Below are 18,649 nucleotides of genomic sequence, written 5' to 3'. Positions count from 1 at the left end.
TCGTATAAGACGCACGTGTTTCACGCATTGTGGGTTCGCACGCACATATCCGCGTCGCGAAATGCCGTACTTACCCAATTCTGACGTGCTCAACTACTGCGTACGCACCGGTGATGTAACGGAGATTTTGGCCAACCAAGGCATGAGGCAGCCTATATCAAAGGTGAGCTAGGGGTGATATCGGGCAAGCATCTCACTCTCCAAATGTTCGCTTGCGCTCTCGTTATCTCTCGTGGTGGGCCGGCACTGTGCTTTCCTCAGCGGTTGTCAGCACGGCAATGCAGGCACGCAAATTGAACATCGCCTACTCAATGATGTGGGAGCCAAGACAAACGTTTGAAAAGCGAGATTGCGTGGTCTCACACCATGGGCAAAATATTGGAGCAGGGGCCAAAACTGCCGCGTTTCGACGCATACGACCTATTTCGCACCGTCTGCTCATGCATAGGCGCGTAGAATGCGAGCTTGCGTGCATCGGCAAGCACGCATGCTCCGAGTGCTGCCGTGTAACACCTGCCTCCTTCAGTAAATTCGCTATATAAGTCGCACCGTTGTATAAGATGCACCGACGAAAATTTTTTGGGGAAAAATGCGTCTTATACACTAGAAAATACGGTAGTAGTAAAGCGATTGTGCAAATGCTAGAAAGTTGGTACAAGCAATGAAAATGGCAGGGCTTTTCTAAATTTACATCCAGTGCAGTTTGTGTGAGTGTCTTCTGTTTGTGGTGAGTAATACTATATACAAAACATGTGCATAGGAGGTTGACGTGAATATGTGGCGTGAGTAATGATGCTGCTAATGCCTGAAGCAAGAACTGTGTGTTGTGTTTGAAGCCATAGAAGTTTGGTGACGGGACCCATCATAATTATGGTGTAGTTACCTCCTGCTTTGCGCTCTTCTTTTTTCACCAAAGAAACCAAAAACAATGTTGCTGCTCTACATAATTAGGAAAGTGCAAATGTTACTGCTGCTGTTAATTCAGTATTGTATAACCTCAAACCTTTTTTTTTTCTTGTGGGCTGTTATGAATGTTGACGTTACCAGGAACTAGCAGTACAGGTCAGGAATGAGAGCGTTCAACACTTGTGTACCAGAACATATTCTCTCTTGTACTATTTTACCTTTTGATGATTTCAGTAGCAGAATTGGAGGCCTGGGACGTCACTTTGAATTACTGGTACCACTAGTGCTAATGTTGAAAATTTTTTCTCTTTCCCTTTCTTCAATAATCTAGTTTGACCGAGCCATGAGTCGACATGGTTCACGACGGGCAAGAACACTTGAAAGCTTGGCATCTCTCCAGGAGGTAACGCACTGCTTTATTTTTGTACAAATGTGTTGCTGTAGGTAGATTTCTGGTTCATCATTGCCATAGACCATTAAGGTAAAGTAAACCTTTCAATAACAGGGCTTGCTGCCTTAGAAGAAAACATGCGAGCTACTTATGTTGGAGGGCTAGAGGTTAACTTAATCACATTTTTAAAAAACTTTCTTGATATATCATTGTATTGTTTTGTAAGAATACATGGCAGTTGGGATTGAACCAATGCCTTATAAAAAAATGATGAACACTTTAGCCAGTGTACAACCTACAGTAGGTATAGTAAAGAAGTTTTTTTTTTTCTGTTACGTCTACTTTAGGTTCTACAGTACTTTTGCTTACTAGGTTTATTAAGGAAGTATATATATATATATATATATATATATATATATATATATATATATATATATAATGATGCTTCTTGGATACTATGTATGTTTTAACTTTTTTGTCAACTGTGCTGGCTTTAAACAAATGCTGATTGTCTTGATAAAACATAAGCAGATAAATTAGTGCTGGTGACCACAATGTAGAGCAGTTATCTGCATGGTGTTGCTGGCAACTTTTCTGTGGCTTGTGCCAGGCTTCATCTCTATTACCCTGAGAAGTATAAAGTGTTGGTAGCTATGAAGTATAATTATTTGCAGTAAATAGAGGATGGTACATACAGAGACTAACGATAGTGCTGGCCAATGAACTTTAAATGGCAATGCTTCTTGTATGTGTCATTCTTTACATATTGTCTGTTTATTTAAGTTGTGATACAACTAGTCACGTTAGCGCACAATAACAGAAATAAAAATTAGTCCACCTGATGGATGGTAAAGTAATGAGAAATGTAGTAAACATTCACAGATGTTTTCGTTCCATCATATTCTCTTATGAGGCTTCCTCAAAAGCTAGCATACTATATATTACAGGAAACACTCGTTGGTTCATGTTTCATTGGACCAGAAAGTAATGCAGAATTATCGGGTTGTCAAATTACTGCGTATCAAAGAAAACCCTCTGAGGCAAGGTTTCATACACAACTCAGTCTTTAAAAAAGCTCAGTTCATAGCCGATGGTTCCATCTCTGCCATCCGCTAATAACCACCGGCACTATAGGTGAGGGTACACATGTATGCCACTAGAGCCTGGTGGTCATTGTTGGGCCATGTCCATCTTAGTATGGGCATGAACAGTGGCTTTTGTGCATGATTGCGCGATCTCAAGGTGTGAGGACTAAGGGCTTGTTTACATTCTGATGTGGTCAACATACTTGGCATTTATAATTGGTGATTATCTGACACTGCAAAATCTGGTGCTCAGAAGTAGGGGAAGCATTTGGTGTGTTTATCATGACATGCCTTGGTCATGACTGGCCACGCCGGGCTGGCAGATGTTACACATTGTGCGCTGGTTCGAAGCTTCTTATTGAATATTGGTGCGGCACATGGTCACACGCTTGAAAATATTGTATAGAACCTCTTGTTCCTTAACGACAGGCACCGAGTGTGCCAAACGTTGGAATATAAACCATCCTTAACTGGTGCCGTTAAGAACTTGGAAAGCTCTGGAGTGCTGTAGCATCCATGAGTGCATGCATCCTGGGATCAAGCCATCGCCTGCAAAAGCCACTATACTTTGTCTCATACATTAGCAGGCAATGCTACTAAGGCTACAGAGAGTTCTCTTGCTGCTCGCATTCACAACCAAAAAGTAGCCTGTCACATATGAAAGAGAGATGTATGTATACATCATGTAATTGGATGTAACATTCTCATACTTTTATGTTACAAAATATGATGCGATTGTTACATGGAATGCATCGCAGATCTGAACGTATTTGCCTCTGAATGAGAAGAGTGAGATGCTTCTGTGACCAGTGGTCACAAGACACTGCTCGTACTTGGTCCTGATGTGAACCGATAGTATCTGTAAATAAAAATAAATACTAAAATGTAGTATGTTGCATACTGCAAGCATAAAGGTGCACAAATAATACATGATTAAACATACCCTGAAGTCCACGAGTTGTAGTTATAATATATGATGGTTATGCTGTAGAAAGCACCAGAAACAGCTGCACTGCGAGACTCCTAAAGTGAAACTTCTATGGCTGCACTACTTGTAGTGTTGCCTGCTAAGTATGAAATGGAGTATAGTCATGTCCTTCAGAACCAGTTCCACATGCTGCAGTTCTGGAATGTTTAACTATACTGCACCAGAGTATTGTTTTTGATTGTGATGCAATGTATATTGCATTCTTGCAGTGTCACAATGTTGCTGACTGCATTAGCATGCTTGTGTGCCTCCCAGGCTATATGAATTATTCGGATCTTCAAATTATTGAATACTGAATTAACAAGGTTTCACTACACTATTAAACATTCGTGTTTTCTAGATGCTCTTTCGTTTTATTATGCTAACCCTGAATTAAAGGTGAAGCTGAAAAAATTGTTGGATTGTTGGAAAATTGTTAGAAACGCAAACTGCAGAAGATGAGAGATCACACATTTTGCCACAGAGAACAATATCCACATTTTGCACCTAGAAAATACCAGTTGAAAAATTGCACTTACTTTTGCTGAGAAGCAGATGTGCTCTGCTGTTCCAAAAATTGAGTAGCTAAAAACAAAAAAAAAAAAAGCAAGCAGACCCTGCACTGTGGTGTAGCTGTACTGATGTTGCAGCTGACAGTTTAGGAGATATAACATGCTCATGTGCTGCTTGGTATTTAGTTGAACAAGGATTGCATATGCAGCGAGCTAGCTGGAACATAGTTGTCGGGTTTTGTAGGGCTGCAAAGGTAAAAGCTTGAGATCTACACAGACGACGGAGGACACTGACATACATAATTGCTTTTTTTCTTTTGAATAAACTGTGTAAGAAAAACACAACTTCTGTGTATAGCTCTGGAACACACCTGGCCTATACTTCTCTTCTATATAGTTCACACGTGATAACTGTGAGCTAAATGAAAGTTTAATTAATCAATTTCTTTATTGCTTAGCCCATTTAACCCTTTGAGGGTCAAATTTTTTTGCCAAATGCGACCCCCCAGGGTCGATTTTTTTTATTGCTGATTTAAATTCTTCGAAAGAACCTACCGTAAAATTCCGAGCAAGCGCCCCCCTCGAGCAAGTCGAAATTACCGGCAAAGTTAGGGGGGGGGGGGCGCTATCCTGGAACGACACCAAAATTCAAGAAGGCCACGACAAAATTTTCCGGCAAAAAAAAAAAAAAAAAGAAGAAGCGCAGTTGGAATAGCATTAAAATTTTATTGAACATGAACTTGATTAAGCCAAAGATTTGTTAGCGGTGTTTATCACTCTCAACACCACCGTTACTCAAAACCACCGAAAGAACTACAGAGAGAGCGCATCGACGCTGCACCGGCGCGTCGCCGCGACCGGCGACGCGAACATTGGTTATGCAGCTTCTATTCTAGGCAAAATTATGTCCGCGAGAGTAAAGTGACGCGTAATGTTCACTTTATTAAAAACCATGTCCACGGTGAAACGTTTAGCACTAATGAGAGTTCCAATACAAGTGAAGCTCAGCTGCAGTGCATGGCTACCGACGGCGGACAGCGAACCGCGGCTCGGCCATGCTCGCATCGCAGCTGGTGGCGCCGCAAATATCAGCATGTTTTCTTCATCGTGTGAAATTATTGCGAGGAGAGGGTAAAGCGGCAACGACGGTAACAAAACATTGCTGCTTGGGAGCGTCGGCGGTTCGTTCTGAAGCGCCGTCTGCTACAGATTCGAAGTGAACTGAAAAAGGCCTAGCGACGATATCGGTGGCGAGTGATTAACAGCGGTGAAGCTGCTGGCGATGCCAGAGCGTAGCCGCGACCACTCCTCAGTCACCGAGTGGTCACGTCACTGTGCTGCAGGGAACTCCTTTGTGCCGTGCGAGAGGCAGATCTCGCCGTCGGCCGGCGGTCCGTGAACTAGAGACCGCCAGCCGCAGTTCGCCCCGATGCACTCGCGTGCCCACTGGGGCGCCCGGGTACGACCATGATTCGATGAAATGGCTCATCCGGGCGCCCGATGCGCACCAGTGCGATTTGCCGAATTTGCCATCATTTTCGTGGACTGGATGTGGCAGGCCAGTGTTGGTGCGGAGCGGGGGGGGGGGGGGGGGGGGGGGCGCTTTCCCGGAACGGCGCGGAAATTTGAACTTAGCAGTGAAGTTAGGGGGGGGGCTCTTGCACGGGTGGGGGCGCTTGCTCGGAATTTTACGGTATTTCGAAAAAATATGGTCGTAATTTTTTTAGAGTGACAGTAAAGTGAGGAAAACATCGTTTGTGTTGTAAAATACACAATGTTTATTCATGAATAAGAAGATAAGTGCACTGAAAAATGGTTGTGTGCACATCCTGAAACCGAAACAAGTGAGAAGCCTTCGTCTTATCGCCAACAAGGTGCGATAGAGCTTTTGTGGTCTCCAAAAAAGGAAACGCAAAAATGGCAGCATCGTTTGTGTATATACGCGCCTGCCTGGGAACAGGTGTACTCGCGCCGCAGTGGGCACAGTAACAAGCGGGTCACCCTTTGAGAGATTCGAAACCAGATAGCCAGCAGTTTCGCGCGTGCAACAAGCGGGATCCGCCCCAAGAGAAAACCGTAACTAGCCGCCGGTGCCACGCGCGCACCCTGATGCGCAAGCGATAGCTGACGCGCCGTTGCCATAAAAGAAAAACAAAAAAAAAACAGAGAGGCATTGGCGCAAGTAAACAATTTCACGTGTTGCCGTTGAGTGGCAGCACATACCAAGCAAAAGAAACAATCGAAAAAATTGCGCACTTGTTGCCGTTGCGTGCGCGCGCGCGCGCGCGCGCCTGGTTGCGCGAGCGATAGTCGACGCGCCGTTGTCATAAAAAAAAAAAGAAACCAGGAGGCATTGGTGGAAGTAAAAAATTCCATGTGTTTCCGTCGAGTGGCAGCACATGCCAAGTGAAAGAAATGATTGAAAAAGGCGCGCTTTTTAAATGTACAAGCGATAACGTACATGTACGTCACTGATCATCTTGAAGGTGTTCGTGGAGGACGTACATGTGCGCCATTGACCCTGAAAGGGTTAAAGGAGCGCTGACGCACTGGCCATGCGACAGCAGTGTGCGCTTTCCTTTGTTCAGGTTTCGTGAGAGAACAGTTGTCTTGCTGAAATCCTGACTGTGATAACACAAGGCACAGTGTAAAAAGATACTGGATGTGTTTGCCTGTCAACATAAATTGTCATCCATCAGTGCCCTTCTTTGTCGTATAGTTCAAGTTTTTATCCTTCCAGTGCTACAAAATCTGAAGAATATCATTGAGACTATGTGCAGCACAGCTTCTGAACTCTGCAATAATTTACTATATGTCCATAGATGCTCAGGCCACATTTCATTTTCTTTCGGTGCTCTCCACGGGTTGGAACACCGTGTGTACACTTCTGGCACAGCACAAATCTCCACTCCACTGGATATATCCACTGTCAGTTTGAGTAGTGGAGCACAAGACTACTATAAAATAGGAATAATATGTGTTTCAGTGTCTAAAAAACATTTGCTGGTGCTTTTTTTTTTCTTCTAAACTTCGGCATCATATTTTACATTCCTGCAATGGATCATTAGGTTTCTCATCAAGCAAGTACATTTTCATGACTGGTTTTCTTGACAAAATTAAGTCTGAAAGTTTGATTTTTCAGATTAAGCGGCAGATTTAAGCTGACCTTATCCAGTAGCTGAGCATGGGAACCAGGATGTTGGATTTGGCTTTGCACCCTTGAGTGGCTTGTCCTTGCACTTTTATTGAGCTTCCAGGTTGCACTTCCAGGGGATGCTGCATCACTTTTTCTTCATTTGCTTCCCACACTGTGCTGTCTATCGCACCAGCTTCATTTTGCACTCTTGATTTTCAATGGTTTTAGCCATTGTAAACATGGTTGCTCTGAGGCAAGGTCTTTTTGTAGCCTTCACTGATATGGCACACTTGGTGCTGTGGTGCCACCTCTTCTCTCCCACCACTGCCAAGTAAAAGATTTAAGAAAGCCTGCAACTTTGTTGCTTTTGAAAGAAGTGGCCATAATCAGTAAGACAGGTGAGGGGAGGCCCTACTTGAAACCTGTGAAGTGTCAGGGTGGACATCTCTCGCCTCTATGTCTGTCCACTATGACATTTCAAGACTTTGTGAATGTAATGTCAACAGTGTTGAACTACATGTACGGAGTCCACTAGAAATGAAATTGTGCAGCAAGCACCCAGAAAACAAATCTGACTCTGACAACCAAGATAGTGACTGCCTTCAACTGTCAGCGGCAGATATCACAAAGGGTGTAATGAAATTGTTCAGTGTGCACAGAGACAACATGAATCTTGTGCAGATACGAGCCAAATGATGTGCAAATGTATCGTGAAGCAGGGCATTAGTAGGTACTTGTTCAAGCCGCTCTATGCCTAGTGACCGTATTTGCTAACATTGAATTATTCAGACTGTGCAATTATTTGGGCTATCTTCCTGTCCCTGCCAAGCCCAAAAAATCAATTGGAAACTGTATGTAGGCTTTCATGGGGCCTTTAAGGAAATTTAAAGAAATTTGAACTATGCTTTATAGACTGTTCCGTTTGCTTCACAGACACTTTCTGCATATGTAAAATGTTGTTTTGATGGTGTTTTTGTCTTTAGCATTCTTTTTATTTATTACAGTGTTTGTGATTGAACGTGAAATTATTTTATGTTGCAATATTCTCTGATGTAACTCTCATGTCCTGCATATTTATTTATTTTCTTCACAGCAAAAAGGAAAAGTATGTATTCACTAGTGAGTAGGTGTAGAAAGTAGCAACAGTCTGCAATTTACATTGAGTTCTTTGTGTTTCAACTTTTCTGTTCTGAATGTCATCCATTTTTTCGTTTTTCACAGCTAAAGGGCCGAGTATGTATCGTAGTGTAGAACATGCATAGTTCTTGGTGTTTATTTGGGTTAATTCTCATGAATATTCATCACACATTTGTTTTGTGCAGTTAAGTGGACAAGTAGCTATGCTTAGTTTGAGGCTTTGAATTTTTATTAACATGAAATTATGTGAGGTGCTGTAATACCTCGCTTGTTGCAGCATTTCTAAAATTTCAGTGTCTGCATGAAGACTTTTATGTTTTATGCGCTGTCAACCATTTAACCAAAATTGGAAGTAAAAGCATCTTGGTGGTTAGCAGAATAGTTTAACTTAATTTGACACAGCAAAAATTGAAAGGCTGTTTCTACATCATGCATGATACATAGGTGTCACAAAAATTACTTCAGGCATAAGGATGTTAAGTGCACCAAATTTTGATCATGATAGCCAGCAGTATTTAAGTTGATAAAGTATTCAGCATATTGCTGCCAGCCTCTCAACATGATTACTTGGTTAACCCTATCTCAGTATCTTGCACCATAGCTAATATTAATATATTGCATTTGTGAAAAAAAAAAAAAAGTCTAGGGCAGCTGACATGCCCTGCCAATGAGTTGTATAGGTAAACACCACAAGTATGCCAAACAGGCATACTTGTGGCGTTTGGTTAGTTAAGGAAAGATGGTGGTTTAGATGAAGGGCTTTGGGAGGAAGCATACCACAACAATCAGGTAGGCTGTATCAGGGACGTAGCCGCAGTGGGGTACGTGAGATGTCTTGTGCGTGCTGCAGAGGGTGTATGGACACTAGGGTACAGAAATGACGTACGAGCATGCACAACTTAGCTTTATTCACACGTTAGAAAGCTTATGCACCTAGCTTATGCTTCAGCTAGTGGGCATCTGATGGTCCAATTTTTCAGTTGTGCTCGCTCTCTATCCATAGCAGGCCCGTTTGTTTTGCAGGGGGTGTTTGAGCACTAGGGTACAAAAATGACCCCCTTACTGGTGGCTCCCGAGACTGCCCTGCTCTACCCTGTGCCGCTCGCGCCCAGCCACACTCGTAGATGGTTGGGGAACCTGCACTTGCCTCAATCTCCTGCACTTGTTCCCCGCCAGGTGGACACATTCCACCGTGGTCAAAGGGGTTGGGTATTCCTGTTTCTTGTTGCCAGAGTCTCTTCAAGTCATTTCTGGATCCTACGTGTCAAATGCAAGGGTGCCATAGCCGAGAAAGTGTGAAATTTCTGCAACAAATTGCACACTTCTACACCGTAATACTCCTGATGAGCACCAGTTTGAGTTCGATGGATTATACCTAGTATGCCAGTATGCTAGAGTGAGCTTTCTCAAAACAGACAACTCCTGTTCAGAACAACAAAAATACTGCCGAGATATACCTGTCTGAATGCTGCATGCGAGCCTACATTTAGCTATGATTACGTCATGCGTGGTGCGACAGCGGTGCCATTTGTGCACACGACACATGCTTGATCGAGTAATGGCGTCTTTCCTCTAGACAACAATACCAAAGTAAAGCGCATGGGTAGGTACGGTTGCAAAGATGTAACTGATATATTTTTGTTACATGTGGCTTTAGTAAGCGACCTCCTATGCTGACAGAAATGCAAGACGTTTCATGTCAAAAACCTGGCACCATAGTAGATTTCATAGCACAGTGAAGTTGCATCACATGTACAGCTTGGGATGTTTGCCATTGCCTGAATGCAGTGTGTGCAAAGCAATGCAGCAGTGCAGCCCTGTCAAAAAAAAAAAAGCAATTGACTCCAATTGGGAAATTTCCAATTGTTACCAATTGGAAAATTTCCATTCCTAAATTAGTTCATAACTGGACCTGTTGAACCAACTGGAATGTGACCAATTGATTTTTGTTGGAGTGACCAATTGCACCCAATGGGTGCCAATTGGTTTGAAACCAATTCGTTGGAATGACCAATTGCACCATTGGGCAATACCAATACACATACAGGGTGTTTCAGCGAACACTTTCAAAATTTATTTAAGGTTGCCTGTGGCAGATAGCCCTATTCTAGTTAATGAGCTGGTCTACTCGAAGAGGCGGACATTACTTGCACAAAAAATGAAATGCATAATCGACTAATCAACAAAAATTCACTAATTAAGTTTTTGAACTAATTACCTGATGGCCCATATTGCAATTTACAAATTGTAGCCATGGAGTTCGCAAGGCGGATCCACTTGGAACGAATTCTCGGGATGACACATGTTTCGAGATATTAATTCTCGAACTTTGCGGAGAAATGCATTGGCGTTCTAGTTAATTTTGTGCTTCAATGCATAAAGCGACATTTTGTTAAGAAACTAACTGGAACGCCAATGCATTTCTCCGCATAGTTCTGGAATTAGTATCTCGAAACTGGTGTCATCCTGAGAATTAATTCCAAGTGGATTCGCCTTGTGAACTCCATGGCTACAAATTGTAAATTGCAATATGGGCCATCAGGTAATCAGTTAAAAACTTAATTAGTGATTTTTTGCTAATTATTTCAATTTCGTGTGCAAGTAATGTCCGCCTCTTTGAGTAGATCAGCTCATGAACTAGAATTGTGCCATCTGCCACAGGCAACCTTTAAGAATTTTTGAAAGTGTTCGCTGAAACACCCTGTATATGCCCCACAAAGCAAACCTAAATAGGATTCTAGCTGTCAGAAACAGGTTTGCTATAGCCTTAGTACTGCATTCATATATAACTATAACTCATTCCAGTTTCCTTGAATGGGTTCATAAACTGAAAGTATGATTTCCCAGTTATTTACGTTCTAGCTAGTTTATTCCTATTGGTAGTCCAATTAGACTCAGTTGGGAATGTAAGGTGGGCCGAGCTGATTCAAACTGGCAAGTCCAATTGGACTCAATTGGTTGCATCCCTTACTCAATCGTAACCAATTGTAGGTAAGGATTTCCCAATGGGCCCAGTTGATTCCAATTGGCATGTCCAATCTGGCTTAATTGGTTTCATTTTGACTCAATCGTAACCAGTTGGAACTAGGAATTTTCCAATCGGTTCCAATTGGGTCCAGTTCATTTCAATTGGCAACTCCAATTGGTTTCTCCTCTGACCCAATCATAACCGGTTGGAAGTAAGGATTTTACAATTGGTTCCTATTGGTCCCAGTTGATTCCTATTAGAAAAGCTAATTGGAGTCAATTGTTTTTTTTTTGACTGGGAGTGCATACACACACAGTCAGGAGCGTAGCCAGAGTGGGGAGGCACAACGAGCATGTTCCCGCCCACCCCCTTCTTGAAATTTTTGTGTACCAGGATAGCTGCAATAAAACGATGTGCAACACCCACCTGCCCCCCCTCCCCCGGTCAAGAGCAAGCCCCCTCCCCTCCAAAAAAGAATTCCTGGCTACACCACTGCACACAGTGCAAGCAGTGCAGTGCAGCGAAACTGAATGCTGAAACCATCATCGACACTAGCATGTTGTTCACGCACCAAGCCCTGCATTACAAGGCCCCTGAATTCTTAAATCATCCCTATCCTGCACTCAGTGCATGTGCTGCATGCTTCATTGCTTCACAGGCATTAGATGCTATTAGTAGTTAGTACGTCTAGGTATGAATACTATTCTGATGTCATAGTTGGCTGAGCCCTGGCCTCAGAGATGAGTGGGCTCAGGTATGATCTTGATTAAACTGCATTTATTTGGTTACTTGTTTATGTTATTGGTAATGATGCTTGCTGTTACCACGACGATCAGTCAATGCAGTCGATCGGAGGCAACTTGTCTATTCTGACTCGACTCTCAGTTACAAGCTGTCACCCATATATTTGCATGTTTTGTGGACCTCAGCCTACTTTATACTTTTTTTTTCGCAGGATGAAGATCTCAAGAGGACCATTGAGGAAAGTGCCCAACTTCAAAGAGCGTATGAGCGATATTTTGACACAGTGCTTGTGAACAACAACTTTGAGAAGACCTTTGAACAGCTCAAGGATGTGATTGATTCATTATCAACAGATCCTCAGTGGGTTCCCATTTCATGGGTTTACTGAGATTTCCTTTTGCTAGTTTTATGCAGTTGAAAGTTTTAAAGTGACCTGGTTTTAGTCGGCCCATGCAAATGAACTGTGTCAACAGTAAGAAATTAAACATCTGAAAGTCTTTTAAGATTTTAAAAGCCATTCTTTAAGATAATGAGTTGATGCTGATACCCAGTATGTCTAATTCAGCAGTCATACGAGGGAGGACCCAAAGTACCAAGAATTACTTTTGCTTAATTAGCATAGTGCTTCTAACACTCCCAAAGATTAATCACCTTCAAACACTCCCTTTGAGGTGCAATGGATTTTTCCCACTGCTTTATCTATTGTTCAAAATTGCACAGCAACTCCTGCAAACCGATGCCCCCCAGTGCTTTCATTGTTTTCTTCTTTACCTTCTCCACATCTTGAAAACACTTTTGTTGAATTAGTTTCACTTTTGGAGATGAGTCGCAAAAGGTAAATTACGACGAGTATAGGGAGAATGAGGCTGCATTGTCATCTCATTTTTGTTAGAAAGTGTTGCACATTCAGTGCTATACAGGCGGGAGTGTTGTCATGGGGCACAAGCCACTTGCCTGTGTTCCACAGATTGAGGTGTTTTCTTTGAACTACATCACATAACTGCTTGAGCATTTCAGTGTAAGAATGCTGATTGGCTGTCTGACCTTGTGGTACAAATTTAAAGACCACAAGCCCTTTGATATAAAAAAAGAATTTCACAAATGGGAACGGAACTTGAGGCACACCTGTTGCTCTTTTACATCCACTATCACAAAACTGATGCAGACAGCGACAGAGGCTCAAAAGAAAGAAATGCAGTGAGCATGTGAAACTTTACACAAGAACGCTGCTTGGCCAACCAATGGAGTTAATAGTGGAATATGTGTACCAGTGGCGCAGATTGGTATTAAATCTCCTTTTGCCTCAGTGAAACAATTCTCATTACTTTTGGGTCCCCTCTCTTATGGTAGCTATACGTACATAAAAAAGGCATTCAGGTTGTGTTCTACTTTTTGTGTTGTGCTTAGCTCTGTTTGCATGCTTAGCACATGCCATAATTCAATACGGATGAATCTCATTATTTTTTTACTGTGTGACACGGCTCTTTCTCATGTCACTTGTGTTTTGAAACCTGAAAACGTATGTTGCACAGTGCTTGCCAGAGCCATGCTAACTCCGTCCATTTGCCTAATATTTGGCATTTTAATAGCTGTGATGGCTGTGGCAAGTACCAGAGCAGCTCTTAAATACTGCATCTAGGCATTTAACTAGACAACATTTTGTTGGCCAAATGAGGAATCTCAGAGATAGCTGCCTGAGCAGTGTTGTTTTACATCAGATGCAGTCCTTTGTGTTGTGCATTCCATTTTAAAGCTGTTTGTTGATTTTGCTCCTTGCTTACTATTACAGTATGTGCATAGTTCCCCTTATGCAAAGGGTGAAGTGTCCTTTTTTGTGTGTTTGTGAGTGTGCTTGTGTGCGCATGTGTTGAGTGAACACATGCGTCTTGCCACTTTTTTATAACCGGTGATGCCACCTGAAACATTACACACACATCACTCACCATACAGCATATCATCTGCATCCAGTTCCACGTGGAGCACACTAATGTTTGACTGTTGCTCTTTTGTTTACCAGTGGCTTACCAGTGAAACCACAAGCCATTTCTGTCATTGATACTTCTGTCATGTTATTAATATGTAATATTGAATGCTGCAGTAAGACAATAAAACAGGAGTTTAATTGTTGTCAACATTTCTTATAATTATATGCCTTTAAAGCACACATGATTTCCGGTTTCAATCCTAGCCGTGGCGATCACATTCTGATAAGAGTGGAATGCAAAAAGTGCTCATGTACAGTGCGTTGGGTGCACATTAAAGAGCCCCAGGTGGTCAAAATTAATATGAAATCCCCCACTGCGACGTGGCTCATAATCGGATCATTGCTTTAATTGGCACTCGAAACTCCAGGATATTAAGCACACATGGTTTCAGTTGATACATATTTTGCTTTGTTGTAATTTAAGTGTTACAGTTAGGTGAAATTCGTAGCTCTTTGCTTGTGACACAACAGTTTTTGTAATTATTATTGATGCCTTGCATTAGTGATGACAAAAAAAAAATTAATCTGCACATCTGTTGCTAAGCCTGCCAGTTTGCATGGGCAATGTTAGAAGTCTGGCTTAAACAAATGATGTGCACCCTATTTTAGATGTTTCTAGGTAACTTCGGGCAATGGTGCTGCAATTTAGTGTGGCATGCTTGCTTGCAGTGCTCAGTAGATTGGTGCTCCCTGGAGCAAGGCATATGGTGGCACAAGAATGAGAAAGTGTTGCAGGTATGATGAATATACTTAATACAGTAGAGTACCTGTGAGCAGCCCTGCTTTTTTCATTTTTTTTTCTTTTTGTGGCTGGAATGATACGGTAAGGTAGTGCGAGTGATCATTGGTGCTCACATGGTCATTATATGTGTGTAGTTTTATGAAATGCATTCTGCAGAATTTCACACTGGGTGCTGCCTGTGAGCAAAGATCAAATGCATTCTAGGTTTTGGCTATGTGTGATTGTAGCTGTATTTTTGTATTCATAGATTAAATGCACATTTTGATACCACGGTGATAACAAGGTGCAACAGCAACACTTTGTCATTTGACGAGTGCTCAGGTATTCAGATGAATCATAACAGAGGAAGTAGTAATAACCAAGAGTAATATGCTTCTAGCATAATCATATTTTTTGCGAGAGTAGTAATCTTACTTTATCTAGAAACCTGTGAATTTCAACACGTAGTTGTGGATATTCTTATATATGACGTTCTGTAAGCTGAAGCATTGAACACTTGAGCTTGTAATAGTTGAAAATATTGTCTTGCCCTGTAAAATGTATCTTGTGGTAAGACTGCGTTTACTGACACATGTAATTGAAATGAATTTTTGTGTAGAGGTGCAACACATTTTACATCATCATCTGCTACTGATTACGTGCCATGCAGAATTCTGATGTAAATTTGTATGATGACCAAGTGCAGTCTATTTTTTTAGAGAACCTTGATGTACTTTTGAGGGGCTTTCATTTCAAGAATGAAGCATGTTTTTTTTTATACCTTGTGTAGATATTCTTTTGCTACAAGTGTTCCATGCACTCATTCAGATGAACTATATTCTGGGGAAAAAATTGAGTAATGTGATGTATGTAAGAGGACTTTGTATGATTGAATTAATTTGGTTGCCTTTATTTAGTGTTCAATTGAGGATTTATTTTCTGCACCTGGATTTAGAAGTGGCACTTGTGGAAAGCTTGCATATGTATAGAAGAAACATTTGGTATTAATTGGTCAAATATTGTTCAAATTCTGTGCCACTTGCATTTGTTGCAGAGTTTCCCAGTTGAGAATTCTAGGTAAAAGAATTGTTGCAGGTTGACTTCCTGCTGTTGTCACATAATTACGTGCAAATAAAAATGTTTCATTACATGCTATAGAAGCCTATTGTAGCTAAATACTTTAGCTTAACACTGATGAAAAGCGGGCTTCTGGGTTGATTAGATACCATTCACCTTTAGTTCATGAAGCTGTAGAAACGTCATGGCACATAGTTGTGTTACTGTATCTGTGACTCTTAGTGCCAGGTAGCTACTTCATGAATAGCAACCAGGCACTTTTGGTTGTGGTTTAGGTACATTGTGCCTTATTTTTTATTGCCCTGAACTGTTTCCCTGCTGTATTACTGGGATGTGGCAAAACATGTCTCAAGAGTGGAATATAGTTCTTTAATACACATACATTTTATTGTTTAGTCATACCTTAATAACATCAACAGAATTATGACTGCAATTTGGAGCCACTGCATTAGAAACAGATCTCACAATGCTTGAAGATGCTGTTGCATTGCAGATGAAACAGACTGGAAGTACGCTTTCAAGGCACTATACAGCCATTCTCTTTTTACATTTGTGCTCGAATTTTCATTTGTTAGTTCACATGTCTTGTATATCTGAGGTCTTTACAACTGAGATTTTTATAGACCTGTTACCTGGTTGCCATTCTGGCATCATCCGTCCAGAGGTGTGCCTTTGACAGCTGCACAATAAAGTTGTGTTGCATTCATGCCAAAACGCGTCTTGCATGTTTTTTTTATCTACGCTCAGTTGGACACTGCTCATTTCAGCACTTGGAAGGATTCAACGCAATGTTCAGTGTGCACTAGATTATCAGTATAGCATGGAGAGCTAGTATGTGGAGCACCTTTATGAAAGGGAACACATGAGTGTGTGACCTGTGCTCTATTATGGGCTCCATTGGTTGTCTTCTGTTATGCAATTATGTGTAGATACATCAGCTCTCACACCTGCAAACTGTCAACCTCTGTGCGGGTTCTCGAGCTTTTATGTGTTCTTTTCACTTATTTACCAAGCTCTGTGGTTTTCCGAGTGTCCTTTGACTCTCTTCTGTGCCTTAATTCCTTTACTTGTATGCAGAACTTTGTCCATGTTTGTGATATGTGACTCTCCGGTGGTTTTTAGTGCTTTTTTTTTTGTTTTCCCTATGGAGAGGAGTAACCAGTTTCACTAAAGGCACCATCCTCTCCCTTAATTTTATATTTATTTATTTCTATTTTTATACTTCATATTTTTTTAGTTTACATAAAAAAAATTATCCTCTGTGATGGTCGCTTTTGTCGCTGCCTGTAGGAGCTTGGAAAGGCTTGGCAGCTGGTTCACGGCAGTTACTCGAAGCCAGAAAAAGCACCACATGCTCAGCAATGACCAACCACAAGCACGGCTGCTTGATCAAAATATCCCTGCCACTAGTAATGATTGAGCTTGGAAGGGCAGCTACAAGCACTCTGTAGTGACTACTAGCATCTGTCAAGCTTTTCCCAGCTGCTTAGCGGTGGTGCAAGCAGCAGCTGCTATAGAGCTTAGGCCACATGCTTTTATGTTCTTTTTCATGAAGATGCTTGGAGTACAGTGGCCAAAATGCACGTCTTAATGTAATAGTTTTGCAATTTGCTTGTTTTGCAGAGTTTTGTGTAGTGATATACCTTCTTATGCATCTTGTTAATGTTAAAAGGACACTAAAGCAGAACACTAAATCAGTTTAGCCGGATAAATCGTTCTTTGAAAACTCTGTTGTCGTTAATTTCGAAATAATAGGTTGATAATTGGAAGAGAAAATACGGGTCAAAGTTTAAGTTTTTGAATTTCACGCCAAATCCCCAACGCCGTTACGTCACTGCGACGTCTCGGATTTCAATGCATTCGTGTTTAGGCTGCGTTGGCCCCGAAACTTGCCATGTTCAATCTTTGGCTCCTTTAGAACTCAATGCAGTCTATGTCTTCCGCTAAAGAATTCAAGTCATATGTGAATGTTACGTAGCTGGACAGAACCAAGGTAATGTTGTTTGGTGTTGCTTGGAAATACTCAGATTATGTTTTGCATTCTGCCTAATTGGATAATTAGTCCTAATTAATTAATCAACTTCTCAATTATTATAGTTAGACGAAAAGTGTTAATGAGAAGATTGTAGAGCAACATGAGAAACTCCCTATACAGATTTCTGTTGCTCAATACGTGCTACATAAAAGTGTTTTTCCGAGTGTGAGAGATGCCCGCAAATACACGCAAACTGCCTAGAGCTGCCAGTCGCGCGGCAGTTTTGTGTGTATTCGCGGGCATATTTCACGCTCGGAAAAACAGTTTTATGTAGCACGTATTGAGCAACAGAAATCTGTATCGGGAGTTTCTCATGCTGCTCTACAATCTGCTCATAGACACTTTTAATCTAACTATAATAATTAAGAAGTTGATTAATTAATTAGGACTAATTATATAAATAGGCAGAATAAAAAAAATAATCTGAGTATCTCCAAGCGACGGCAAACAACATTATCTTGGTTCTGTCCAGCTACATGGCATTTGCATATTTTTAAAGTTTGGCTCAAGTTACGTGAGACACCCGGTAGATTCGCGAAAAATGTTTACTCCCTAAAATTGGAATATTGCAAACTATGGCCTTCGAGATTTGCGTGCACGGGCAGGTTTTGCTCCGGCCGTCCCATTCGCACGGAGAGAGCGTAATTTCAGTGTTGGGTGTGGTCGGCTCCTTCTCCGCACCCAGGCACTCACACCCGAGGGCTTTTCATGCGCCGAGGAGGCTTTCGCGAGCTCCGGTACTGTTGTTGCGGCTTGGATGAGGCGAGAAAAACAGAATTTTGCGATGCTATATGATCTCTTGTTGATTAGGAAATGATGGCTGAAAGTGTACGAGGGTCAAAGTGCGTGCCGATGGCTATTTATTCTCAAATGCGCAAATGTTTTTGTGCACGCATGTACTCCCACTACATTCACATGTGTATGTATAGAAGTGATATATCTGTGCAAGAGTTCGTCATGAGACGATTAGAAAGTATGAACAGCCA

At 41.6% G+C, this 18,649-nt stretch overlaps 1 protein-coding gene across 3 annotated transcripts in view; it reads left to right on the top strand.

The window, feature by feature from the left end:
- LOC119463135 (protein PALS2) overlaps positions 1-16,342 on the top strand; it is a 67,725-nt gene extending 51,383 nt beyond the window's left edge. For 2 of the 3 annotated variants that reach the window (XM_037724115.2, XM_049668079.1), the window contains exons 13-14: positions 1,238-1,309; positions 12,058-16,342. In XM_037724115.2, the coding sequence (XP_037580043.1) occupies positions 1,238-1,309; positions 12,058-12,234 (249 nt within the window). In that variant the 3' untranslated portion in view covers positions 12,235-16,342. Of the gene's footprint in view, positions 1-1,237; positions 1,310-8,090; positions 8,737-12,057 lie in introns of those variants that run through there. The other variant, XM_049668081.1, reaches the window with a different exon arrangement.
- The last annotated feature ends 2,307 nt before the right edge of the window (positions 16,343-18,649 follow it).

Source organism: Dermacentor silvarum, chromosome 1 (assembly GCF_013339745.2).
Source record: "Dermacentor silvarum isolate Dsil-2018 chromosome 1, BIME_Dsil_1.4, whole genome shotgun sequence".
NCBI lineage: Eukaryota > Metazoa > Arthropoda > Arachnida > Ixodida > Ixodidae > Dermacentor > Dermacentor silvarum.
The sequence above is the reverse complement of the archived record's forward strand: the minus strand, read 5'-3'. Positions and strand labels throughout refer to the sequence as shown.